At 31.5% G+C, this 18,425-nt stretch overlaps 1 protein-coding gene across 1 annotated transcript in view; it reads right to left on the minus strand.

Annotated features, from left to right (window-relative positions):
* Positions 1-18,425, minus strand: part of Camta (Calmodulin-binding transcription activator) — a 111,863-nt gene that overhangs the window by 16,808 nt on the left and 76,630 nt on the right. The window contains exons 5-7 of the mRNA XM_090108903.1: positions 5,174-5,245; positions 2,296-2,331; positions 233-377 (exon numbers count right to left, since the gene is read on the minus strand). Of these exons, the coding sequence (XP_089965029.1) occupies positions 233-377; positions 2,296-2,331; positions 5,174-5,245 (253 nt within the window). The remainder of the gene's footprint in view (positions 1-232; positions 378-2,295; positions 2,332-5,173; positions 5,246-18,425) is intronic.

Raw genomic sequence — 18,425 nt, forward strand, 5'->3', positions numbered from 1 at the left:
ATCTTAGATTTAAAAAAATGTTTCGTAATTAAAAGAAGTACAGAATTATTTTCATCATATTCTATTTCTTCTGGAATATAATTAATGTTCTCTCTATTATACATATATTGATAAACAAAGTAATCAATATAATATATAAAACAGATTTAAAAGTTTAGATAGTGGAACTTACTAAAGCTTTTCAATGATTGTGTCACCAATTATTTATGTTAAAATGTTAAAGTATACTTACACATAGGTTTTAACTGGCTGACGAGTTCGTCTTTCGTCCATTCCTTCTTATCTGCCCATAGAGCAAGACTGGGGGCAACTGTAGCCAGCTTATTGTCATCTGGATACGGCACGTTCAAATAGTGCACCAGCACTATGTCCGGATTCTGAAATTGGACACAGATACGTCAATATTGATTTCATTTGGTAGATTGGCTGATTGGATTGGCGTATTTGTTGAAGATTGTGATTGGCTCGTGCTTTTGTAGATCTAAGGGACCACATTTTAGTTATAGTGATTTTCAAAAGTAAAAAATTGATTTTGTGAAAATAGAGCACAACCTCTTCGAGGTGCGCAATAGAAGTCTTAAAGTGGTCTCGAAAATTGCGTCGATCATTTAAACTTTCTAAGCTTACTAATGAAGATAATATTATGGCATAGCTAAGACTCATTTTCGTATATTCATTATTAGAGAGTAATTAAATATTCTATCACACCTATAAGCAATACGGGCAGAGGCATTGGAGAATTAATTTTAAGGTTGCCACAAAGAAGTTTCCCCGAGCACCTATTTTAAAGTCTAAACATCAAGCAACGTTACCGTATAGAAATATTCAGGTCGTTAGCATTACATAGATTTAGTAGGCGAATAACGTGGCGAAATAACGAGCGTGAATTAAAAAGCGGCATTTGAGGAGCGCTAAAACGACTCTCACGCAGTTAAACCTATAAAATAAGTAAACAATATTTTAATTTTCAACGGGAGAGAATGTAAAACGTAGTGCGCAGTAATAACTATCCATTTGTCTTCAAAATGGTTGCAATAAACATGGCGGCATTATTTATGTAATGGCCGCTGAACAGGGTTGCCACTCCACATGTGCGCTTTATTGGAGTTATTGTGGTTTTTCATTAACTCGCTGTTAACGTGATAATTTGTTGTAAACAGTTGCTGGCTAGTGCCACTTGACAATCTCCAGTTTTATATAAATTATTTTAAATCCCAATTTCATTTTGTTCAAAATCACGATCGTTACTGTCTGTTTAGTAGGACTGCTTAACGCTTCTAAATTTTATAAGAACAAGGAAATACGAGGTTTCATAAATTTTATTAAATTTGTTTATGATAAATGCTATTCTGAATTAATTATTTGAACAACTTATGCAATCAATCATTTTTAAAACTTAAAATAAATCATTTCTCAAAAAGAATATTTTAAATATCTATCTTCTTACATAGACATTCTAACCAAGAATAACTACGAATATAAATAAAAACTAAAACAAAACACGACGACAAATAACTTTGTACTTTAAACAAATTCAAACAAACATACGATTGTCAACCCTTCAATTTAAAAAGTTTTATTACAGTGAAGTTAAAAGTTTGTCCGACGATTTTGTAGGGGCAAAACTGAGACAATCCTGGATTTATTATCATAGACAAACAATATACAGATAAACAACATGTTTATTGTAGTAGGGGAGAAAAATTGAATGCCAGGGTACGAGTATTTTGGGCACATGTTAAGTTGGTGCAATTAATTTTATGAATTATTGATGGTTATGATATTAATATATCGCTATTAAACTTGCTAACGAAGTAATTAATATGACCGGTTTGGATTTTCAGTAAGCGAATTAATTGTTTTGTTATTAACATTGGGTAAAGATACAAAATGGTGGGCAGATTAAATTTCGACTCTACTATTTTGGAAAATGCACTAAATTTAAATGGATTATTATTGAATAAAGATTAATAATTATTAACATATTGTGAAAAGCCTTTTTCCGACCGTAACTTAGAAAATAATTAATTATTAATACGATTCATTAACCTCTTAGTGTTTTAAGGGAAAGCGAAATTTTCTGTCATTTTATTCATTCATTACTTCAAAACCGAGTCTGCATTAATAATTTAACTAGGTAAGTACAAAGCATTAGATCCAACAAAAAATTACAAACTTACAGTGAATATTTAAAGTGTCAAATACGGGTAGCTTCTCTTTAATTTAGTTATGTGAGGACGTATGAGGTCCTCTTGTTATCTAGAGGTAGAAGGTTCTTTAGCGGTCGCTACTTACCGTAGAGAAACCTGCCTGCTCATTTGCCCTCCTGTCCTATAAAAGAGATAATTACGGTAAAATTTACAAGTACTGAACGTATTTCAAATATAGTTCAGGCTTGCGAGAGAAGGATTTTATAATTTATAAAAATTTAAATAGGGACGAGTTGACAATAGTAGTTTGCGATAAAAAATAAATAAAACAATTACCTAAACATATTGTTCATAATATGTCAAGTGAAATTAATAGTTTGTTAATATAAAATAAATTGATCAATATTATTTTGTAAGTATTTTGTTAGGTGTATTCCTGAATAGACCAACCCTAATTTTTCTTTATATGTAATGTATTTTTCTGAACGTCTTATGTCTATTTAAATTTAATGAATTAAAAAATATGTTATCAATTTACACACATATTTACCTACTTAGTTACTCTTTATACATCAAAATAATATATTCATTCAAACGCAATATAACGTAAATAAAACTGCAAAATAAAACACCCAATTATCAATTGTAAACGATTCATTCAATACCACGCAAAAAAGCACTAAAACACCGATAAATATTTACCATCACTTAATTAAGAGTATCAATAAATCCTCATCGATATTTATTCAGTCTAAACAAACTAGTGTTGTGCCATCGATATATCGATACCGATATCAATACCCATACCGATACCGTGGACACCTGTTACTCGAATCGAATGCATCGCAATCAGAAATTCAATTACGCATCGGCATTTTGGTCGCAATCTAAACCTACTGACGAATTCATGGCGTTTTCCAAATGCCATTTTATAATGGTCGGTCAATGTGGGTAATTAACGGATAGTGGTGGATAAAGTGCATTCGATTTTGTTTTTTTGTCTTTAAAAATTTAACAGGAAAATGTATAGCGTAAATGCTATTTAAAAGTGTCATTTATGAGATAGAAACTAGAATCTAGATAGAAATTGTTGTTGTTAAATATAAGATAGTAGATAGGTAATTCTTCTTACTCGTGCATATACAAGATCTTGAATCAGACTGGTCTTAATAATTACCTCTAGTCTAGAGTCTAGACCGCACTTATACTACTATAAGTCTCGTCTCTACAAACGCGAGTAAAAAATAAGAAATAAAAACAATCGAATAAATTGAATTCTTCAATCGCAAGATAAATAGCCACTCATTAACATCAGAAACAAACGGAAAACACTCGCACTGATTAAAATATTAAATGATAAATCACCTAATACGTGAATCCAACACGAGCTATTAAAATGACAAACTCGCTAAAGATACAATTTTTCAGAGTCAGCGCCGAAGCTTTTACGGAGATATAAAATCTTGAAATACGCGCCTTTGATACCTGCCTCATGAAATTGATAGAACCGCGAATTGGACTTTCCGGTTCAATATTTCTGATATATTTTCACTTGAAACGCTCGAATATTAATGGAATTTCTCAAACTTGCATTTATACGGAGCGAGATTCGCTGCTTTCATACGTACCTAAGTGAGATTAGAGAGGTAAACATCCAAACTAGCTACGTTATATAAGAACTTGATTGAAATGCTACATTTGACTCGACTTTTCATATGAATACGCTCACTGAGATTTATTTATTTTACTCTTTAAACTCAAACTCAAACTCAAACATTTATTTATTCAATGAGACTTCTTCTAGAAGCACTTTTTAAACGTTATTACATATTTTTAACTTTTAGCACCGATTCGAAAAGCAGTATCTACGAGAAGAACCGAATATATTATATACAACGATATTTAATACAACTAAACAGTCACAGATACTAAAATATACAAAAATAAAAGCAAGAAGCAATTTAGTGTATTTAGCGGCCTTATCACTTAGTAGTGATACGGCCACCAATTAATCGTAATGTTCTTTATTTTAAGGACGATAAAATCAATACACCTTAATAGGATATTCGAAGCAAATTACGTAGCTATGCCTGAACTAGTTTAGTACTAAATAATAAATGATAGCTAAACGTTACTTGACCTAAATATTTAATATTAACACTTAGTGGTCTGTTGCGTTAAGTCATTCGATATTCTTTTATTATTGAGCCTCTCTGCTTAGGCCCTTGCACTTAAAAGATATTTTCATCAGGATAAAAAAGAATTTTATTCTAAGTATAACTTTTATATACTAATATTATAAAGAGGAAAGGTTTGTAATTATGTATGTATGTATGGTTTTCACGCATAAACTACTGGACCGATTTTGATGTTCTTTCTGAGGGTCTAAAGATTATCTGTGCCAAATTTCATCAAAATCGGTCCAGTAGTTTATGAGCCTATTCATTACAATCAAACAATCAAAGTTTTCCTCTTTATAATATTAGTGTAGATAGTGTAGATGTAGATAGTGTAGACAAGCCGCTTCTCCGAAGTTAGCGATACTCTCTATTTATTTAAACACTAATTTTACCGTTAAAAAAGAAAAAGATATGTCTATTTTTCTATAAATTAAGAGATTTTTAACCCTGAGGACCTGGTATAAAGAATTGTTAAAGGTTCCTAATCGACAACTTTAAAATCAATCGAGTAGTTCCATTGTCAATTACTCTACTTTCATATGTATAATATTTCAAAGGGTAAAAAGGTCAGGTAATTTATGATTAAATAAATAGGTATACCCTTCCATCCTGCACCATAACATAAAAGAAGGTAATTGTATCAAAGCAGTCTTTTCCCTAACAAAAAATATCTACCTACTGGACAAACTATTAATTATAGCTGTAAGAATAAATTTAGGGGGAGTAGGAGGTTCTGCTTACAGACATTTCCCATAATACACACATAGCCGATATAAAAATATATTAAATTAAAATGGAACTTTTTTGTTAAAAGTGGGTAGTTAATAAAAACAAATGTTTTACCTGCAACAACCAGTAACATCTTCGATGGAATGTTGGTAGTATTGCCGAGTGCACGTAGCAGCCGTAGATACACTGAAAAATAAATTATTGGTTATAAAAACTGTCATTTATAAATCAATAGATACGTTATTTTATGTATTTAGTTATTTCAAGGTCCGTAAGAGGTAACAGTTTTTAAAATCCACAACCCTGATAGCTCAGTGTTAACAATAAAATCAACATTTGAAAAGGATTAAAATTGTGACAAACATTAAACAGATAAGTAAATAAAATGAAATCCTATTAAAATTAAATGCATATTTAATATGTCGTATCTTATAATATGTTTTTACCTTTTCTTTTTTTCTGTATGTGTGTGTTAAATAAATAATTGTATTGCATTGTATGAAACCTCTCCAACATAAATTTAATACAACACTCACGAAATAAAATGAAAACAGTTACACAATTCGTGTCATATTACAACGCAATTTTTCATTAATTACACATTAAAATATGATACAATCCGCATTGAAATGTTAAGTGGATTTAACATCGAAACAATATTTTAACGAAAATATATTTTTCCTTACAAAATAAATCACGGAGCAAACTTGATAAAATAATAACAGTAAATCAAATTTGTACGTGATTGTATTCACTATTAAATAAATGCACAGTATTTACAGTGTCCCTCAAAAACAATTGCGCGATGTTTTAACTGTATTTTCTCATATTTTGTTTCAATATGTGCATTTTGATTATGTATTTTGACTTTATTTAACTTGGAGATTACAATAATATCTAATCAGAGAAGTGTTTATTTTTCATTTACATATATTGAAAAATTACTTTCAAACATGTTGTGGATTTTTTATAAAACATTACAAATAAAAATAATTCTCATCATTAAATGTTACCATAACCATATTTCATAATATAGCAACCCTATCGGTAACTAAATGTTCTTTAACAAAATAACATGACTTGATAAACTATCAGAAATGTATTTTAATTTTTGTGTAATAAGAGGTTGAAATTTTGTAAGAGTAGAAAAAATACGATAGTTTTTTTTTTAATTTTTATAGATATTTAATAGCAAATTACTACAATTTATTTTGATTATTAATATTTTACTTGAGGCACCTTAAGGCTTGCTAATCAGTTATTTTTATCCACCACGCTTTAAGCTACTTAGCCCGTATATCATTAACCGACTAATTAGTGCCAAAGCCATTTTAAGTGATTAAAAGTGACAGGTCATCTATTAGGCATCACCACAATTTAGTTATATTTAATTTTAGGAATACATAACTTAAACGTTTTGTCTATTTTGTGGCGATAAAAAGAAAGGATCGAAAGGTTTGGTTATAATGGCATTATTTAAAAGCGTAAAAATTATCTTTAACCACTCTATCTATTAGAAAATCCGCATCAAAATCCATTGTGTAAAGATTTAAGCTTACAATATAAGATTCGATAATAAGTAGTGTCTTTAGAAATTGTAGAAATTAGTATTAATATTGTAATATTGTTGTAGTAATTCCGATAACCTTTAATATAACTATCTAGTCACGTTACCAACTCAATAATATATCTATTAAAATTCCATATTAAATGATAGAGAAGAAATCTAATTAAGCGAAGCATTCGGAAATGCTTTTATAGTAATTCGGGTGAGGAATGCTAAAGTTCAAATGTTCTAAAACAAGGCTAACCCGCAATTGGCACCTGAACTAACTTCGTTATCCGAGCCTTTGTATGTGACTCTACAAGGGATAGGCGGCAGCGGAGTATATAATAACAATTAATCTCCAAATGTGTTAAGCGTAAAACACGAGAATGGCTCGACCATTCGGTAATTTATATACGTTTTTGCCAAGGTACAAGGAAGGTTCTTATGGAGAGAAAACACAAAAGGTGCAATAGAGCAGAACAACGTCTGCCCGATGAAGTTTCATTTAGGTATCTACTTGCACATTCGAACTCAAGACTTCGATTACAGAAATAAAACACTTGCAAAGAAATATTAAATACGAATCTCAATTTTTTTCATAAATTAGTTGAAATTGCTTTTCAATTTCTTTTATAATAAAAATACTATGCTATGCTGACATACTAGACAGCTAGAGCAATCAGTCATACCAATTTTATGCAATACTAGCTGCGCTTCGCGGTTTCACCCGCGTGGCTGCACTCCTGTTGGTCCTAACGAGATGATATATAGCCAAAAGCCTTCCTCGATAAATTGGCTGCTTAAGCCGAAAGAATGTTTAAAATCGGACCAGTAGTTCCGTTCTTAACCATTGAGATTAGCGCGTTCAAACAAACAAACTCAGCTTTATAATATTACTATAGATTTCTGAATTCTCTTGCTCGCTTATGTCTTGTACCACAACTTAACTCAGTGGCAACAGTTGTGGCATGTATTATTCAGAGCTACGTATCCTGACCGTTCATACTAATATTATAAATGGGAAAGTTTTTTCTGTCTGTCTGTATGTTTGAGCACATGTTGAGATTGATCTTGAGACACTATTGCACGCCTCATAAGCGAAGCGTTGAGGTGGGTACTACTGTCACTTCGCGCAAAACATCTGATTTTTCAAACTTAAAATGTCTTTATGTATCATACATTGCACTTGTAAGATAATACATACACACACATATTAAGAAAAAACACTATTTTTAACGTTCATGATATTTTTGATGTCATTTTTGTTATTTAAACTGGTTAAAAAACAGTTTAAAAAAGTTCTGTCTTGGACGTCCGTGTGTCTGTATGTGCGGATCCTTTTTCTTGTTAACACGATAGCGACCGAAATACTTTACTAATCGAGTCTTTTTTTTTCTCTTACGCTTGAGTATGCTCAGGAATAGAACCCTTTCATTTTTCAGGGTCTGATTCGATGTGGTTTAATTGTTATTAAATAAACAAAAATAATAATTAATAAATATTTATTAAAAAAAAATTATGAAGCGTGCACTTTTGGATTTCCCAAATTATTTTTTATATGTTTTCAGTCGGTTTATTGATGGAACTGGTAATTTAGCAAAAGTGATGGAGTAAGTTTAATAATTTAATAATTAAAATATTATAGATATTTATTTCTTTATGTTGCATTTTAAAACATGTTTATTGCACTAAAAGAGAACATAGATAAATAAAGTTATTTTATCAATGAAATAATTAAATACCACAAACGCATCATCAAGATTTATACTACTAAAATATTCATAAAATATTTGTGATACCTAGTACGTTATACATAAATATATTGTTCATTTAATTATTTTATAATAAAATGTCAAATATTTTATCAGTATGTACAATTTGTTCAGAACATAAGTAAAAGCTAAGAATCTCATAGCTTGAACCAAAAGCTCCAGCAAGTGGTGGATATATATTATTCACCGTATAGTGCGGGCCAACCATCTATTTGTGTACTTTGTGGTTCGTGCGTGACGATTTTTATTTCATAAGTGTACAGGATACAGTTACAATCGTGTGGATTAAGAAAATGAATAAAAATACAACGTAATATTAGATATTTTTGAAGTGAAACTTTATTAGACGTGTTGAGAGTATAATTTCAACTTCACGTCATGGAATAAGACGACGATTTTGGTACCTTTGAATCTTGCCAAAGAAGTTTCACTTCTGACACGTGTGCACGGCATACACGCTTTTTTTAATTTATTGAAAAACTTGTCACTGTTTAATCTAGGTTTATTCATGTTTTTGAAGGTTCCTTTCAATTTTAGGTTTATAAACTTTTTTAATTAACTAAAAATAAACAATTACCTACTTATTAATACACCCATATATTTTATTTCTTGACCATCTTTATACCGGTAATACACAGTTATTTCTTTCAAACGATTTTTACGTGACGGGCTGGATAAAAATTCATGTAACAAAATCACAGAATTTCACGTTTTGGGAGCGCGAAATGTTTTTACCATTTTCTATCTGTGGTGAAAAGGGACATAAATTGTTAGCCGCAATGGTTGGTCGTAAAAAAGAGACTAGTTTTAAACTTATGCGAACAGATACCTCGAAATTTGCATACTTCAAACGTTCTAACCATATTTATTTCCCAATGTCACACGTCTGTGATGTTTTTGTTTGATTTTCGGATTTTGAAGGTAATTAAATAAATCTCAATTATTGATCTGCTAAGGATATTACATAGACAAATAGGTCCAAGTTGATAGAGTATTAGACCATGCCGGAAAACTAGAAATGAAAGACACACATATCACATTCATAAAAATTAGATTTTTTTTATATAACAATCGAAGTAAACAAAATATATACAGTGTGTTTTTTATATATTATTTTTTTAAACCAGAAAAACGTAGAAGTTCTATATGTGCGGATGTGGTATGATTTATAATTTTAGAAAAGGCAAACTAGATCTCATTGGAGTATGGGCAGAAAATCTCACTTATTATTTATCGCATATCATAATCTCTTATGTACCTACATACACGTTGCAATTAATTTACTCATTACAATATAACTCCTTAATACAATTCACTAATACCAACCAATTTCAACCAACACGCTACACAAACAATACAATAATTAATAATATAATTTAATCTATATAATGTTAAGTGGAAATCGAGTCATGCTTAGGCACGAATTAGGTCAGTTTAGCTCCGGGAAAGTTATTACAGTATCGCAGAAAATCATTGTATAATACTTGATACATATTGTATATTTTATTGTTTGAGCTTTGTAAATAGAAATAACAATAAATTAATTACGTTCAAATCAATCTTCTAAAAATAATAACTTTCTAATCTTTGTAGAACTATCAACACTTTTACAGCTGATCTTTAGAAGTGTGAAATTACCTAGTTCATTTCTTTAGAAACTTATTGCCTCATATTATATTTCATTACACTCGTAATTAAATATACTAAGGTTATTTTCACCACTTGCTAAAATACTAATAGCGTAGGTATGTTTATTTTCTTTTATTTTGTAGTACAATTTCTAACATTATTTATCATTTTAGCTGACAGATAAACTAAATAAAATTTATCGTGAAGCTGTAAAAGGCCGTTTTCTCTTTTCTCGTATTTCTTCGTTCAGCGTTGTCTATATGGGTTCTATTTTTTTATCTATTCTACTACTATTTACATACAAATTTCACATACAATTTACACAAGTTGTAATTAATACAATAATTTTATTTCAGGCAGTAAAATAGAAAGAACTCCGGTACCGGTGGTAGTATAAACTGTGCTACAGATATATTCGCTCACCCCTCAAATTAGACTACTACTATATTATCTACTTTTAAAAAACTATTTTGCTTTGACTGATAAGTAACCAGAGTTTACTGGCTGAATATCATTTGCTGGGTCAGATAGCATTACTATACATATTGTATTACCCCACTACCTATAGTACCTAAATACCAAAATTAGAGAGAGAAACAGCGCACAATTCCATTTCCGTGTACAATTGTAGTAAAAAGCCCGAAATTGAGCAATTATCTATCAAATAAATTCAGGCAATGAGGTCCAGCCAATCCGATAGATAACCTATAAAAGCTAGCAAATGGTCGGAATATAGATCGGCCTGTCGAGTCGTATATTTGAGACCATTTCACCAAATAACCGAGTCTCGAGTAGGTTTTTCGGGCCTCGTAAGATATCTGAAGGATTTACTATAAGGCAGCGTTTGGGATTTGATTTCATTAAAATAATATTAGTTTAGTTTTTGTGAATGTAACTTGTATTAATATTAGATGTATATGGAATAAGCATTTTATAATGTGGATTTTGTTATTGTTACGTAGCGTTATTTAGACTCGTTAAAAAACGTACAAAAAAATTATTTGAAAATGTAGGAAATTTTGTGCATTCTAACTTGATGTATGAAACGTGACTCTATCTCGATGGTTAGGAAATATATAGGCAAAAAGATAGTTTTGCAGATTAATATTACACACCGATAGAACATTTTGTTGTGATTACACGCCTATTTTTAATTCAAGAGTCTGGTGACGTAAGGGATAAAATTTATTGTCAAATTCTAAATCATTACCTTCATGAACACAATAATCAGTGAACCCAGCTGATAATAAAAGTCATATCACTCAGACAGGCTATTTGATTATTTTACCACTGTTGATAATATACATTGATCTAAATTCATAGTGTAAGTGGGACTGTGATATAAATACTTTTGTTTTATATTAATTGTTCCCTTTCCTTCAAAACAGCTGAAATTTGGTACATATAATACAGATTGTGGTTTGATTTATCACACAGGTTATTTTTTATTATACAACCGTGTAAATGAAACCACGGATTCCTACTTTAAATAACAGAACTAGCTTTGCCCTGCGGTTTTACCTGCATTTTTCGCTCCTATAGGTCTTATCGTGATGATACCTATAGCTTACGTAGTAACTATTATTTAATCTGTGCTATAGCCTTCCTCGTTTAATTGATCATCTAACTTTGAAAGAATTAATCAAATATCACCGTTAGTTCTTGATATTAACGCGTTCAACCAAACAAACGTTTCAGCTTTATATTTGCGAAAGTTTGTGAGGATGGATGTATGTGTGTGTATGTATGTTTCTTACTCTTTCACGCAAATACTGCTGAACTGATTACAATGAAATTTAGCACACATATAAGGAGTAACTTGGATTAACAAACAGGAAAGGTCTTATCCCGGAAATCTCACGGGAACGGGAACTATTCGGGATTTTCTTGAAAACGCAGGCGAAGCCGCGGGCGGAAAGCTAGTATTCGTTATAATATGTCACATACCTTCAAATACATTATTGACTCACATGGAATATGAGTTCATAAAGTTAGAATTTACTCAGGTGAAGTGATTAGCATCGAACCTCCGAGGCTTGATCGTAAAAGTCGATTTCACTCCGGTCTGGCCCCTTTGGTATTTAGCCTGAGAGGAACGGACGGTTCGTGATTTGCTTGGAATTGTAGTTGAGTATTTTTGAGATTGGGTTACTTTTTGTCTTATGTATTGGGAATGGGGATGGAATTTTAATAAAAACGGCATTATAATAATATCTTCGATTAGTATACCTACTGACGTTTAAAAAAATATTCATTTACTGTACTGATGTTACATAAGAGTTAAAATCGCACTTAATAATTTTGTAACAATAATTATTATTCAGTAATTTAAATGATGCATTGATTTATTTCAAACTAGAGGTCTGCCCCGGCTTCGCCCGTGGTACATATTTCGCAATAAAGTTTCTCGGGTATCAAAATATCTCCATACCAAATTTCATGCAAATTGGTTCAGTAGTTTAGGCGTGATTGAGTAACAGACAGAGTTACTTTCGCATTTATAATATTAGTATGGATATCAATCATTACATTGAAATGCTGGGTAATAATTGTATTATATTTAAAATGTCCAAAAACGTAAATTATAAACATAAATTAACTAATACAATAATTGTATAACATCCTCATCTATATATATATATATATATATATATATATATATATAAAACTCAAAGGTGACTGATATAGTGATCAATCAACGCACAGCCCAAACCACTGGATGTATCGGGCTGAAATTTGGCATGCAGGTAGATGTTAGGACGTAGGCATCCGCTAAGAAAGGAATTCCCGAAATTCTTGCGGGAACGGGGAAAAACGGGGATGCACGTACAAAGTCGTGGGCGGAAGCTAGTCTTAGATAAAAGCTTTTTTCTTCTTTTATATAACAGTGTTTTCTGAACAACGAAACATAATATACCATGTTAAATAATAGGTCTACAAGTCCACCAAATATATAATGTTTAAAACAACACACTAAAAACTCCAAGCCTTCATTTACATACGGCCAAAAGCGAACGCAATTTAACTTCATTTAGTTATTAAAATGTCATCCTTGCTTGAAAATGATTTAGTTAAAATTGCATGATACTGCACTCGCGATCGTATAAATTTCAATTCCGCTAACACGGTACGAAAGTTTTTTAAAAACTTTCAGCTGGCTCCTGCGAACTCTGAATTCCCAAGTTTAGTGCCATTCGACTTGGGAGCTTCTGAAATTTGTTTTAGGTATTTGAATGTTAATTTTAAATTATTTTTCGAATTTAGGTGAAGCATGCTCCCAGTTTCCTGTACGTTTCGATATTTAGGTCACAGTTTTAATGGTATTTTTCAGTTGAGAGCATATTTGATCAGGAAATCTTTGAAAGCAAGCAATTATTTCCATATTTTACTTTTTCGTATTACTACTTACAACATTTTATTTTATGAATTTTCCATATAATTACAAGTAACAAAGTAATATTGAAAATTATTTATTTTTGACTCTTAAGTGCTTTTAAGAAGAAATTCCATTAAACGATCTCTATGACAGATTTCCCACACGAAAGACGTCTTCGCCAAATGCTCCAATAATTTATGACTTTAAAATTTATCTACGTAGAAGTTTCTGACAAAAATATACAATCTATACGTCATATTATTTAATAAAAGAATGTACTTATTATTAATAATTTAATATTATTATAATTGTGGTTGTTTGTAACTTTTACTAATTATGTTTATGCCTTCCTTTGACAACTGTTGACTTCTAAAGTTTTTTTAAGCTTTGGATGAAAAACAAAACACAGGCAAAATCTAGGAACTTTAACATTTGTAATCAAGTATTTAAGATCTGTACCAAAGTCAAAATTAATTTGACTTAAACTGGAACTATCTAGAATAGCCTTGAAAACAGAACAACCTACATACCTACCACACATTTTATTTTCTGTCACTGAGATTTTTTCATCCTATGTATTTCTAATAAAGCCATGCCATTAAGCCCAACAGTTAGGTACGTCAGAAGGTTGTTGATATTGGCTTCGCGCCAAAGCTGAGATCTTAGCTGTCTAACAGGTTTGAGATAGATTGCCGTAAACAGGTGGAAACGAAAGCTAAAGCGACACTTTTGGTACAAACTCCGCAAGGGAGTTGGCATTTTTGTTTATGATATTCTGTTTGTGGAGTTTGGTGTAGCTTTCAATAGTATAACGGGCACCTGTTTGAAATTATAAAGATAATGTTTTTATGTAGAAATGTCATAATTATAAAACATACTTAATAGAAGATGCAAGATAACATGTGCATTGGGTATATTCTAAATGCAGATTTAAATCTCCTTTTATTTACTTTAGGTAATATCGTTTAATATCTGCAAGCGAGCTTATAGATCCCGAGCTGTTAGACTCCCGTATAACATAACACCCACACTTGAAAACAACCACTACAAACTGAGCTCTACATCTATAACCTTTAAACTTAAAACCACACAAATCATTCACAAAAAGTTAAACCCTTACATTAACTATACTATCTCATTAAACAGCATAGGAAGCAATCACTCAGGCCAAGTACATTCTCTTCGCTGTGACGTATCTTCCTTACGTAAACGCAAGGTGGACTGGCTCGTCGCCAAATTTAACAGTTATTGTGTGGGGAAACAAATGTTCAAATCCACTTGACCGATTCTGGCGATTGTTTTGGAAGACAGACTATTAATTTGAGGCTTAAACTGAGCGTGTGCCAGCGGCGAAAGCTGATTAGAAATGCGCTCGGATTTTATGAATTGTGCACTACCTATTTTTCAAATTTTAGACGCGATTTTATCAGACGCTCTTGATTGATATATGCAATTTAAGCAAACATGTTGTAAGGAAACAGAGGGATATGTTGGTAATAATTTAAAGTGAAACTTTGAGGGTGGAAGTTTGTATAGAACCTTTATCGCACGGTAACGTCACTGCCACGTAAAGTTCACAATTATAGTCCTTTTCACCTATGATGATTCCTGTGACACTTCATCGTGTTCCGAATTACGTATTTTATGTTTAAAACGCCAAAATAATTTTAGTGCATAATATTTTTATTTTATGGCGGAATTATTGCCAAAAATATAAAAATAAAACATCTTAGACTTATAAATCGAAAACAGTATTGTTTAATTTAATATAATGAAAAATAAAATAAAATAACACAAAAATATAATACCTACGCAATTTGTGTACATGAAATGGATCGTTGAAAAATCATAGAGTTGGAAAATCATATAATCGGCGCCCATCTTGTGATCGTTTGTCAATCGAGTCAATCGTCTGTACGAGTGCATACAAGTTGCATTTTTATAATGATACTTTACGTGGTATTCTGTTATTGTTACTAATTGTTATTGTTGACTTTTTGTTGCTGTTGTTTGCTAAGTTTCCTTAGTTAATTGTTGGCGAAATGCCGAAAAAACTAATTTTGGTACTTTATTCAAATCGATTTCATTTCCATATAAAATATTATCGATTATCGAAAACAATTGATATGATTTCAGTAAAGACATCTCTACACGTGTCAAAAATCCATGTGTCACAGAAATCATCTTAGGTGGAAAGGACTATAGTAGCCTTTGATGGAAGCTAGAGCGTATAAGTACATATATACCTATAGAAGGTATAAGAAATTAAACTGAATAAAAAAGTCTCTTTCCTTCATTTTAAATGCCATCGCTTTAAGGCAGTAACGGAATAGAATTGTACTAGAATTATAACTATTTCAAAATATTTAAGGCTCACTGAGAAGTACATTTGAGAATCTCCGATGTGAATAAAGCTTTAACTAAATTATTATAGTTAGACGTGACCGTCATGAAGATTACTGAAGTCCTTTTAGCGATACTATAGTCTGTTTATTAGTAGCATATTTTAATTAAGGAAATATTGAAACAGTGTAAATATTATTTAAGATAATATTAAAAATCCAACCATATAAATATATCTACTATTTTCCCAGAATCGTGAATTCCAATGAGTTGCACGAATCCCTGCAAAAATGTAAAAACATTTTAAAACGTAAAGATTTACCCATCAAGATTTATAACGAAGAAAAAACTCCGGATATTTATGACAACCGAAATATTAACACAACAAATAAAAGTCAATACGAAGGATGTAAAATTCATGAAATCGAGCCGCCAGGAGCAGGGCGCAATAAAAATTCCAATATGAATGAAAAATCAAATTATTTTAAAGGGTGCATTTCGTATGGGGGAATAACTCAGGGAACGGCCATTCGAAATCCAGCCTCGGCCATTTCACCCTAACAATTAGTCTCTGCAACTGGCATATATACGTAAAGGCAGAATTATTTGATCCAATGAAATAATTGGCCGCCATAATAATCATTCACGATAACGAACAAATTATATTCTCGGCTGCAAAATGAACGCTTGTTTAATTTACGTTTAAACTGTTTTATTAAATGTAGATAAACAATGATTGGGGTGTTAATAGTATTCGTTTCATTATATTATTTTCATTTTGTATTTCTGCACGTGATATTTTATTTATAAACGTCAACGCCAGAAATCGTAATGAACAGGAGTAAATAAACAATTTATTTTAGTCAGTTCGAACAATGGCAACAAATGCTCCAATATCAACCATAGAGAAACAGTCGTTTGCATGGGGCATGACCATCCTTCCAACTTAAGTGTTAATTACTTCACTTATCTGCAGGTTTAGTTAATACAAAACCTTTTCCTTCATCCGCGTAGGAATTTCTTTCAATATCGTCGGATATTATAAATAAAAGTATTTAATCACCTTCTCCAAAGGTCTGTCTATGTCCAGATTCATCAAATCCAGTGATCGGTACAGACATAATGACTGTCGCTGTAAAATGCAAGAACACATACAGTGTTACTGCATTTTAAAAGCAGAAAGATTAACTACAGTCAACCCCGTATCTGTTTCCCTATAAATAACACTTTCCCTAATCCATACTAATATTATAAATGCGAAAGTAACTCTGTCTGTCTGTCTGTTACTCAATCACGCCTAAACTACTGAACCAATTTGCATGTAATTTGGTATGGAGATATTTTGATACCCGAGAAAGGACATAGGCTACCTTTTATTGCGAAATATGTACCACGGGCGAAGCCGGGGCGGACCACTAGTTCTTAATATAATAGAAATGATACGTCACTGCTATCTTACACGGTGTGACAACACAAGGTGCAGTACACCGCCACCTGAGTCCTTTGGCCCATAAACAAATGTTGCGTTATGTACAAGGCATAAGCGGTAGCGATAATTAAACATTGAAATGAACTCACTCGACGTGAAGAACGTAATTGTGCAACTGGCTTGGACTGACATGTGGGGAGTGTTATCTTTTAGCTCTCGCGTAAATACTTCTTATAAATATTTGAAGGATATCTTGGCCCAAGCCAGAGAAGTATTTAAGAAATATAAAAATTGTATATTTCAATTTCTGATTCCAATTTAACTTTGTGCCGCCTTTCCATTCCTTTTAACTATCATAATAATTAAACCATATATTTAAATTTTATTTTATTTTTGTTTACTAATAAAAAATACCTGTATTTAAATAGTAACAACATTTTATTATTTCGTAGAGTACTCTCATTTCTAGTTAGACACACATAAAACTTGCTAGTTTCACAGTGCAAGCTAGAAACTTTCTCCTTTAATACAATAGAAATTATACGTCATCGTGTTATCTTAGAGGCCGTGACAACAAGGCACAGTTTGCCGCCACCTGAGTCCTTTGGGCCATAAACAAACGTTGCGTGTTCCGTACAAGTCATAAGCGATAGCGGGAACTGGATTTTTAATGAGACGCGTGCGATAAGTATGCTAATGAATAAATTAGCTCTCACTCTCTACAGGTTTTTATTTCACATAAAAGAAACTTCTATTATAACACAATTGAATATCCTAATATATTTTATTTAATATCGATTAAGTTTTGTTTAGTTGATATTGGCCGTTTTTGTTTTTTGATTCTCGTGTTGATTTTTACACAGATTATTCTAATCAGCAATAATGTGTCAAAATGAAGTCAAAATTATATAATAAAAAATATAAATTATATAATAACTAAAAAAAGTGAACTGTACCTATCTAGATCATTATTTATTTTTAAGTTGTCCAACGATGTTAACCCCGACCCACCTAAACAGTTACACTATCCATTTAATACATGTTAAACCCGCTTATACCACGTAAAAAGTAACCAAAAACACAACACATATCGTAAATCTATACCGCCATCTGCTGACCACTTTCACCCAACTCTAATTGGCATTACTCCAAAGCCGAAACAAAACAATAGCGTGCTCTATGATAGCATAGAAAGCGCGGTGTGAATTATATGGCCGTCACACGATGATACTTTAATATGTCTTATCTTTAGTGCAAGTCCACACTGC

Source organism: Colias eurytheme, chromosome 13, assembly GCF_061535395.1.
Source record: "Colias eurytheme isolate Ceu_HAF_F1 chromosome 13, ilColEury1 Martin Lab GWU primary, whole genome shotgun sequence".
In the NCBI taxonomy this organism is placed as follows: Eukaryota; Metazoa; Arthropoda; class Insecta; order Lepidoptera; family Pieridae; genus Colias; species Colias eurytheme.